Source organism: Mycteria americana, chromosome 5, assembly GCF_035582795.1.
Source record: "Mycteria americana isolate JAX WOST 10 ecotype Jacksonville Zoo and Gardens chromosome 5, USCA_MyAme_1.0, whole genome shotgun sequence".
Taxonomy (NCBI): domain Eukaryota; kingdom Metazoa; phylum Chordata; class Aves; order Ciconiiformes; family Ciconiidae; genus Mycteria; species Mycteria americana.
This window is the reverse complement of record NC_134369.1, coordinates 1,383,394-1,392,494: the sequence shown is the minus strand read 5'-3', so window position 1 is coordinate 1,392,494 and position 9,101 is coordinate 1,383,394. Positions and strand designations below refer to the sequence as shown.

General features: G+C 72.0%; 2 protein-coding genes across 3 annotated transcripts; one reads left to right on the top strand and one right to left on the bottom strand.

Annotated features, from left to right (window-relative positions):
- Nucleotides 1-202: 202 nt before the first annotated feature.
- AIP (AHR interacting HSP90 co-chaperone) lies at nucleotides 203-2,615 on the bottom strand. Of its 2 annotated transcripts, none has more exons than XM_075501871.1 (6): nucleotides 2,436-2,615; nucleotides 2,127-2,306; nucleotides 1,712-1,900; nucleotides 1,413-1,589; nucleotides 1,163-1,296; nucleotides 203-1,042 (listed from the first exon to the last, which is right to left on the bottom strand). In XM_075501871.1, exons 1-6 carry the CDS (start codon nucleotides 2,532-2,534, stop codon nucleotides 970-972), a joined length of 852 nt encoding a protein of 283 aa, XP_075357986.1. In that variant the 5' UTR covers nucleotides 2,535-2,615; the 3' UTR covers nucleotides 203-969. The 2 variants fall into 2 exon arrangements, with proteins under 2 accessions (XP_075357986.1, XP_075357985.1); XM_075501870.1 differs by having other exon boundaries at nucleotides 1,155-1,296; nucleotides 2,436-2,614.
- A 1,598-nt stretch (nucleotides 2,616-4,213) lies between these two features.
- On the top strand, nucleotides 4,214-9,007 carry LOC142409985 (scavenger receptor cysteine-rich type 1 protein M130-like). Its single transcript, XM_075501819.1, has 12 exons — nucleotides 4,214-4,667; nucleotides 4,759-5,076; nucleotides 5,153-5,455; nucleotides 5,532-5,846; nucleotides 6,028-6,327; nucleotides 6,405-6,713; nucleotides 6,817-7,204; nucleotides 7,312-7,451; nucleotides 7,603-7,698; nucleotides 7,899-7,982; nucleotides 8,329-8,463; nucleotides 8,651-9,007. The coding sequence occupies exons 1-12, from the start codon at nucleotides 4,214-4,216 to the stop codon at nucleotides 8,764-8,766; spliced, it is 2,958 nt and encodes a 985-aa protein (XP_075357934.1). The 3' UTR covers nucleotides 8,767-9,007.
- Nucleotides 9,008-9,101: the final 94 nt, after the last annotated feature.

The following is a 9,101-nucleotide window of genomic DNA, read 5'->3' as shown; positions in this document are numbered from 1 at the left end:
TTAGCAGCTATAACACATCCATGACACGGCATGCTTCCTACAGCAAGTACGGGCTCAGTTTTGCAGCAAGTTTTTAAGGCCTCAGGGCCAGGGCTTGCCAGGCTCCCTCCCCCTGACCTGTTCCTGGCCTGCCTGCAACTTCTGTTGTACCTCATTTACCTGTAACAGCAATTTTTCTAAGTAAGTGACCAGGTGCCTGTGACTAGTTTTACTCTTGTTTGTTTATCTTGGCATAGCACAACCGGAGTTTTATATAGATAGCGGTAACAAGCAGTTATTCTATATAAAATATTTACGACGCTGACATGATGACGTAGTATAGAGGAAACACGGTCTTGGGACGATAGCAGCAGCGCTGAGAAGTGACGATGCAGGACGTGGCGCGGAGTACAGGCATGAAGGCGTAAGAGACGGGGCTGAGGCTTGGCACCGGAGCCCCCGCGGCAGTGAAGTGCCCCAGGGGGCGGTGGCTCAGCCCAACGTAAAGTATAAAAACATCAAACAACGAATAAAAGAACTTGGCAGAGAGCAGCGGCCTTGAGCTCGTGTCACCCCCACGTGTCCTTTCCCGGCGTGACGATGAGCGTAGTCTACAGCCCGGCAAGGAGCTTCACGCTTAAGGTTGCGCTTCAACCGTGCGCTGCGATTGCGATACACTGCTTAATACTGCGACTTAAGTGCACTGCCGTGTCACCGGGCCGTGGCGAGCTCCCGGGCCACTTCAAATAAGTAAAACTTGTATTAAACATTAATAAACATCAATGAACATTCCACATGTGGAATATCTAAAAGAACCTGTTCAGAGAGCATCGGGCTCTCCGCTGCAGCCGTGGGCTCTACTGTGAGAAGATGCCCTTGAAGCGGATCTTGTCCTCGGCATCCTTCTCCCGCAGGCGGGCTTCCAGGCTCCGCAGCTCCTTGGAGACGACGGGGCGCAGCGAGGGGTCGAGGGCTAGCACTTTGGCAAAGTCAGCCTGCGCCTCCGCCACGTTCCATACCGCCGCGTGGGCCTTCCCCCGCTTGAAGTAGGCCTTGACGTTGTCTGCGGGGAGAGAGCTGCTGGGCTGGCGGAGCACGGGGCAGGGGCCTCCCCGGTACCCGCTCGCCCCATCGGCACGCCCCGCAGCCGGCCGGGCCGGCCCGTGGCTCCTTACCCTCGTACTTGTTGAGAATGGAAGAGCAGTGATCCAGCACCTCGTAGTACTCCTCGCACTGCAGCTTGCATTGGCAGTAATTTAGCAGCAGGGGTGTGATCTTCTGGTCGAGCTCGATCCAGTCCGGAGAGCCGGGCTGCTCCTGCAGGACGAGACAGAGCCGGCGGGGGGGAGTGAGGGGAAGCTCCCAAGCCCCGCGCTCCAGGAGGGATGCGGGGAGGCCCGTGTGCACCCCAGAGAGGGGCCGGGGAGCCCCACCTTCATCTGCAGGTTCTTGAGACAGGCGATGGCGTCGTAGTATTTGGCAGCTGCCTCCCGCACCTTGCCCTGCCGGTACAGCTCGTTGCCCTCCTTGTGGATCAGGGGTACGGCCTGCAGCTTCTCCTCGTCCGTCATGGCCCACGGGTCCTGCCGGTAGGAGCCGGGTGCCTCCACCTGCCGGCACCCCGGGGTGAGGGCAGAGCCCCGGCGCCCTCCCGCCCGCGCCCTCCGCCCGGGGCAGGGGTGCTGGAGGCCGCCCCCGAGCTCCCCTCGGCCGGCGCGAGCGGGCGCCTCACCTTGAGCACTTCGATGTCGAAGATGAGGGGCTGGGGGTTCTTCTGCAGCTCGTCGAGGTCGGGGTAGCCCAGGGAGTAGTGCTCGTGCAGCTGGGCGATGCTGCAGCAGTGCCGCTGCCCCTCCAGCGGGTCCTTCCCCGCCGCGATGTTGCGCAGGCTCTTGGACACCAGCGGGTAGAGCACCACGTGCTGTGGGGCGGCGGGAGGCGGCGCTGGCCCGGGGCCGCACCGGGGGAGGCCGGGGGGGCGGGGGCCGGGAACCGGGACGCCCCCGGGGCCGGGGCCCAACGAGGCGGCCGCGCGCCCCGCCCCCTGGCCGCCGACCACGCCCCCCCGAGGAGCAGAGCCCGCCCCACCGCGGCCCCGCCCCGCCCACCGCCCGCCGCCCCGCCCCCGCCGGCCGGCCCCGCCCCACCTTGGCGTCGCAGCGGAAGCGGGCGCGCTCCCCCGGCCGCATGGTGCGGAGCGCCGCCTCCCACACCGGCAGCTTGAACTTCTTGCCGGCGATCAGCTCCATGGGCTTCCCCCGCGCCCGGCTGTCGTCCAGCGGCGTCTCCTCGTCCCCGCACCGCAGCGTCCGGTAGTGGAAGGTGGCCTGAGGGGACAGAGTAGGCCGCGGCGTCACCATGGAGACGCGGGGGGGGGGCGCGCATGCGCGCCTGGCCCGTTCCCCACTTCCCCCCCCCACGCCCCCCCGCCCCGGAGGCGGTGGTGCGGCTCTGACCTTGGTGCCGTCGCGGAAGTCGGGCAGCGGCCCGGTGCCCTCCCGCAGCACCTCCTTGTGCACGCCGTCCGCCCGCAGCTGCTCGACCTCCTGCGCCATCGTCCCCGCGCCGCGCCCCGCCTCGGCCGCCTCCGCCGCCGCTCGGCTCTTTCCGGAGCGACGAGGCCGCGCGGCGGCGCCCCCTACCGGCAGGGAGTGCGCGCCGCGGGGGGCGGTGGCGCCGGGCGGGGGGCGGTGGCGCCGGGCGGGGGGCGGGGCCAAGCCCCGGCCCCGGCCCCGGTTCCCGCCATGGCCCGACCCCCCCTTGAGGAGACAAGGGAGGGCTTCCGCGATAACCGGCTCCCGTGACGCTCGGCCGCGTCCGGGATGTCGGCCGCGTCGGGATGTCGGAATCGCTCCGACATCCCGGGTGACGCCGACGTTGGGGCCGGCCCCACGAGCCGTCCCGGGGCGATTCGGGGACGTTTGCAGGTGGCGGGTCCCCGGTCCCTCACGGAGGCCGGCGGCACGTGGCGGTGCTGCCCACGCCGCCTGCGGCTGCGTCCCCGCGGATCCCCCCCGCGCGGTCACGATGCCGCCGGCGGCCGCTGCCGCGCGCGGCCCCTCGGCCACCTGCGTTTCCTGGCTGCCGCCGCGCCGGCCACCGGCAGCGGGCGGCTGGGCCCTTCCGCCGCCGTCACGGTTTGGGGCCGTTACCACGCGTTTTGGTGGCTTTGCCCGGGGCTGCGCAGCTGCAGCCTTTCGATGCGAACCCGCCCGCCGCGTCGCCCCCTCCTCGCCCCGCTCCGCGTCCCACCGCCCCGGCGAGGCCGCGGCTGCCGGCACCGCTCGGCGGTGACGGAGCCCACCAGGTCCCGCGGCCGTGGGCGGCTCAGCCCTGCCCTCGTCCTCGGGGGAGCTCCTTCTCCCTTCCACCCCCTGCGCCCGTCGGCTTTTGCTGGTGCTCGGTCCCAGCGTAGCCAGGTGGGTCCCACCGCCCCGGCACCGTGTCGGCTCCGTGCCCCCGTTGGTGGCATCACCGCGGGCAGATGCCGGTGCGCAAAAGCACGGCGTTATCAGTAGCGCTGCAGGTGGCCGGGGAGCCGCGTGCGGTCGACGGCGACGCCGGGTCCTCGCCCGGGGGGAAACCACCTCCTTCCTGCCCGCGCTGCGAGGCGAGCACGGGGGCACACCTGCAGGCAGCGCGGGCAGCGCCGCCATGTGCTGCCGGCCTCCACGAGGCGCCGGGGATGTGCCACCTGCAAACACCGCGGTGAGCCTGGGGGTGGCTTTCGCCTCCGTGCCCCCCTGCAGGGGTCCGCGGGCACCCCTGGGGAGGGGAGCACCCCAAGGACGGGTGCCGGCGTGCTGGGGTCTTTGGGCTTTGCCCCGTGCCGGTGCTGAGGGCGGCCCCGTGGAGGCTTTGGTAGATTTTGGGGCGAACCCTGTCGCCGTTGGGACTGGGCTCTTGCCGGGCTCCGGCAGCAGGGTCAGCCCCACGGGGGGACACGGGTGGGAAGGGCCCACGCGTCTCATGCCGGCGGCAGGTGCCCTGCGGGGGGGCTGGCTCCCCTCGGGGACATCCGGGCACCAACCCACCGTGGTGAGGTGTGTGACGCCAGAAGCGGAGCCGAGCCTCATATTTGGTCACGGAGCAGGTTATTGGAGGCCGGGGCCCCGCCAGCCGGGAGATAACCCGCCTGATAACGGCTCAAAAGGTGCTGCCGCCTCCATTGGCTCCCGGCTGCGGCACTGCCTATATATCACCCGCCCCGCGCCGGGGGGGCCGGGACGGCAGGATGGTGCCCATCAGGGCGCTGGGGCTGCTCCTGTGTGTGCAGCTCTGCGGGGGTGAGCGCCGGGGCGGGGGGCAGCCGTGGGGCAGGGACCCCTCCCGGCCCCGGGCTGGGCTCAGCACCCTCCTCGCCGCAGGCACCGGGGAACTGCGGCTGGTGGACGGCGGCGGGCGCTGCGCCGGGAGGGTGGAGGTGAAGTACGAAGGCGAGTGGGGCTCCGTCTGCAGCTACGACTTCGACTGGGAAGCCCGTTGGGGCATCGTGGTGTGCCGGCAGCTGGGCTGCGGCCCGGTGGCCAGGGCGTCCCCCTATGCCCCGTTTGGGCAGGGCACCGGCCGGATCTGGCTCCAGCCCTTCTTCTGCCGGGGCAACGAGGCGGTGCTGCATGACTGTCCCCACTTCGGCTGGGGAAGGCACTTCTGCAACCACGAGCGGGATGTGGGGGTGACCTGCGCAGGTGAGGTGGGGAGGACGGCCGTGCCGGGACGCCCGCCACGTGCCGGGGCATCCCCCCGCGGGGCTGAAGCCGTGCTGGTGCCCCGGTGCAGAGGCGGTGGAGCTGAGGCTGGTGGCTGGCTGGGGTCCCTGCGCCGGGAGGGTGGAGGCGAAGCTGCGGGGCCTCTGGGGCTCGGTGGCGGATGACAACTGGGACATGGAAGACGGCGAGGTGGTGTGCCAGCAGCTGGGCTGCGGCTCGGTTGCCGATGTCTCCGCTGCCATGGCCCCCTTCGACAAAGGGGACGGTCCCATCAGCCTGGCTGTGATCGACTGCCGCGGGGACGAGGCCGCCCTCTGGGACTGCGAGGTCCGCGGCTGGGGACCCTACGCTGGCCCTCATGACTACGACACCGCCGTCATCTGCCAAGGTAGGAGCCGGGTGAGGGAGGGATGTGCCGGTCCCAGCACGTCCCTCACCGTTGACCCTCGTGCCTCTCCCGGCAGGGTTTGCCCGGCTGGTCGGCGGCGACGGTGCCTGCGCGGGGCGGCTGGAGGTGCGGCGGGGCAAAGCCTGGACCAGCGTCTGCGAGGACCACGTGGACATCAAGGCCGCCCAGGTGGTCTGCCGGGAGCTGGGCTGCGGCACAGTGCTGGCCGTCCCCGGCAGCAGCCCGTTTGGGGCAGGAACACGGCAGCTCTGGGAGGAGGGGTTCGAGTGCACCGGCACCGAGCCCCTCCTTGCCGCCTGTGCCCGGCGGCCGCCCCGTAACGAGGGCTGCACCGGCCACGCCAGCATCATCTGCTCCTGTAAGCGCTGGGGATGCCGGGGGGGGTCGAGGGCTCCCTGCACGGTCGTCCCCCTGCAACGCCATTTCTGCCGCAGCCTACACGGGTTTCCGGCTGGCGGACAACAGCTCGGGCTGCGCCGGGCGGGTGGAGGTGGAAGCAGAGGGGACGTGGGGGTCCCTCTGCGCCACCGGCTGGGACCTGCCCGACGCCCACGTCCTTTGCCACCACCTCGGCTGCGGCCCCGCTGCCGCCGTGCCGCCCGGAGGCTCCTTCGGCGGGGGGGACGGGCCGCTGCGGCAGGACACCTTTGGCTGCGGCGGGAGCGAGCGGCACCCGGGCGAGTGTGCCGCGGTGGTGCTGGGGAAGCCCGCCTGCCCCCCCGGCCACGCTGCCGCCGTCAACTGCTCAGGTCTGTATGGCACCCGCCGGGAAAACCCTTGCAGGGCTTTTTGGGACACCTCAGAAATCGCGAGCGGAGGACGCAGGGGCACGTCGGGGCGAGGGGAGGGCTGAAGCAGGGCCCCGCCGCCCCCTCAGGGCCCCCCCAGCGCTGGTGCCACAGCCCCACGGCGCTGCCGGGGATTTTGCAGGCATCGCCGAGCCCCTGCGGCTGGTGGAGGGGGAGAGCCGGTGCGACGGGCGGCTGGAGGTCGCCTCGAGCCCCGGGGCCTGGGCCCGCGTGCTGGTGGGGCTGCGGGGTGCCCGGGATGCCAGCGTGGTGTGCCGGCAGCTGGGCTGTGGCGTGCCGGAGAAGGTCTATGCCGTGCCGGGCTCGGGCGCTACAGGGCCGCGGTGCGCCGGCACCGAGGAGAGCCTGGCCACGTGCAACGTCTCGGGGACGGCCACCGCACCGACCGGCAGCCCCGAGGAGGTGGCCGTCGTCTGCTCGGGTGAGTGCCCTGCCAAGGGCCGGGGGGGCCGGCACCCCGAGCGGCCGCCCCAGCCCGGTCCCCTCCGTGCCCCGCAGGCAGCCGGCGGGTGAGGCTGGTGGGCGGCCCCGGGCGCTGCGCCGGGCGGGTGGAGGTCTACGTCAACGGCACCTGGGGCAGCGTCTGCCAGGAAACCTGGGACCTCCAGGATGCCGCCGTCGTCTGCCGCCAGCTGGGCTGTGGAACAGCGCTGGCGGCACCCGGCTCGGCTCGCTTCGGTCCCGGCACGTGGCCGCCGTGGCCGGATGCCGGTGGCTGCGCCGGGACCGAGGAGTCTCTCTGGGACTGTCCGGCCTCGGCGCGGCACGGCTGCCGGCGCGGTGGCGGGGCAGGAGCCGTCTGCTCAGGTCGGTGCCGTGCGCCCCCGGCTCGGGGACCGTCCCCCTCTCCCTGGGTGGGGGTGCCCGGCGGCCCGGCCGTGCCGTGACCCCCTCCCGCACCCCCTTGCAGAGCAGCTCTCCCTGCGGCTCGTGGGCGGCAGCAGCCGCTGCGAGGGGCACCTGGAGGTGCTCTACAACGGCACCTGGGGCCGCGTGTGCGCCAACGGCACCAGCCCCGCCACGGCCGCCGCCGTCTGCCGGCAGCTGGGCTGTGGGGCCGGCGGGAGGCTGGGGGCTGCCCCCGCCCGGGACCCGGCCCCCGCCTGGCTGGCCTGGGTGGGCTGCAAGGAGGGGGCCCGCTCGCTCTGGCACTGCCCCTCGGCACCCTGGAGCCTGCAGGCCTGCAGCCTCGGCAGGGACGCCCGCGTCTCTTGTGACGAGGACGGCGATGGCACCAGCGGGACGCCCACCCCGTCCCCAGGGAGCCGCTGCCCGGAGGGCGCCGCGTGCACAGGTAGCTCTGCCCGTGCCCGCAGCCCCCCGCGCCGCGCTGGGCCGGGCCGGCCACGGTCCCCGTCCTCACGCCACCTGACGATGTCCCCGCAGGTGTCCCCAGCGGCAGCACCCCGGCGGCGGCGGCGGCCGCGGCGGCGGCAGGGACCCTGCCGGTGCCCACGGTCCTGTGCGCGGTCTTGGGGACGCTGCTGTGCCTGGCCCTGGGTGTCCTGGCCGCGCAAGCGTGCCGTGCCTGGGCGCGGCGCCGAGGTGGGTCCCGGCGGGTGGGTGCCGGGGCAGAGCCGGTTTGGGGGGTCCTGGGGCTCCCCCGCCGCGGGGCGGCTCGGAGGGTGGGCAGCGGGTGACCCCGGTGCCACCCACCGTCCCCACGGCCCCAGGCGAGCACTGCCCATCGTTTCAGGCCCCGGCAGAGCCGCGGACGCCGTCTCCGATGCCGTCTACGAGGAGCTGGACTACGCCCTGACGCCGGAGTACCAGGAGGTGCCCAGTCCCTCGGGTCGGTGCAGCCCCCCCGTGCCCTGCAGCTCTCCCCAGAGCGGGGGGCTCTGCCCCGCGGCCCCGCCGCAGCACTGGGTGCTGGCGATGCGGCACCAGCTCGTCCCCCGGTCCCACCGCAGCCCCGCTCTGTGGCGAGGGGCCGTGCTGCCCGCGGTGCCGGCTCCGGCCGCCCCCGACACCCCGTCCTCCCCCTGCCAGGCTCCCTGTCTGAGAGGTCGGGGACGAAGCTGCCGGATTACACCGGGGACAGCATGGAGGAGAGTGACCCCAGGGAAGCCCCAGGTAGGGGCACGGGGGCAGGAACCTGGCGGGGAGCCCCGGGGAGAGGGGACACGGCCAGGCACCGGGCTGGGGAGCCGAGGGGACACGGCCAGGCACCGGGCTGGGGAGCCGAGGGGACACGGCCCCCCCTCGCCCGGGCGAGCCCAGCTCAGCCGCTGCTCTCATCAGCGCGCCAGCAAAGCATCCCCTTTCCCTGCGGATTAATCCCTGCTGCAGCTCTGGCTGAGAGCCTGCAGCCCCAGTGCCACCAGGACGTCCCCGGTGGCGCGGCTGGAGGGGGGTGGCACAGTCGGAGCCCCTGCCACCGCCTCCGGTTCACTCCCGTCCACCCCCGTGCCTGTCCCAGACTCCCTTGCCCAGCACGGCCCCCCGGATGGCTACGACGATGCCGTGGCCGTGCCGGAAGAGTCCCCCGCGCCCGGCGCAGGGGACGCTCCCGAGGGGATGGCACAGACGAGCTGGGACTGTGTCCCACCCACAGGTAAGAGGGGCCACAGCCGCCCTGTCCCCTGGAGAGCCACCTCCGGGGGGCTCGGCTGCGGTGGCGGGCAGGGAGCAGGGAGCAGGCAGTGAATCCATGGGGGCTGCGGCAAGACCCCAGCCGGGGCCTGGCAGGAGGGACACAAAGCAGCCCCCCCCTAAGGCACCAGCCTTTGCTGTCCCCTAAGGTGGGAGCTCCGTCCCCCCAGGTCCCCCAGGAGCCACACGGGACCCCCCGGCACAGCCCCCGGGGGGCAGAGACTACGATGATGTTGGCATCGGCACCCTGGGGACGTCGCTGTGAGGATGCCTGGGCCGCACCGCAGGCGTCCCTGGGGACACGCATGCAGGGCGGTGGGGCTCTGTCCCCAAGAAGGGGTGGCCCTGGCCACGGAGGTCACCTCTCCCTGCCCAGGACCGCAGCACAGCAGCAAAAGAGCTCCCGTGTCCCTCCCCCGAGCAGCGCCACAGGGCGGGCTTTTTTTTTTAAATTTCACTGTGAATGTCTCTTTTTTTCTATTAAAACCCCAAACTGCCTGGAGACTCCTTTCCAGGGCCGGCATCTTGCTCCCGGCTACATCGGCCATCCCTTGGGGACGTGGGGCAGGAGCTGCACCCACAAACGCATCCCTGGGCGTG

Coding starts and splice junctions, on each gene's coding strand:
- AIP (XM_075501870.1), bottom strand. CDS start 2,534: ATGGCGCAGGAGGTCGAGCAGCTGCGGGCGGACGGCGTGCACAAGGAG. Junction 2,307..2,435: donor ACTTCCGCGACGGCACCAAG/GTCAGAGCCGCA, acceptor CTGTCCCCTCAG/GCCACCTTCCACTACCGGAC. Junction 1,590..1,711: donor TCGACATCGAAGTGCTCAAG/GTGAGGCGCCCG, acceptor GGGTGCCGGCAG/GTGGAGGCACCCGGCTCCTA.
- LOC142409985 (XM_075501819.1), top strand. CDS start 4,214: ATGGTGCCCATCAGGGCGCTGGGGCTGCTCCTGTGTGTGCAGCTCTGC. Junction 4,668..4,758: donor TGTGGGGGTGACCTGCGCAG/GTGAGGTGGGGA, acceptor GCCCCGGTGCAG/AGGCGGTGGAGCTGAGGCTG. Junction 5,847..6,027: donor TGCCGCCGTCAACTGCTCAG/GTCTGTATGGCA, acceptor GGGATTTTGCAG/GCATCGCCGAGCCCCTGCGG.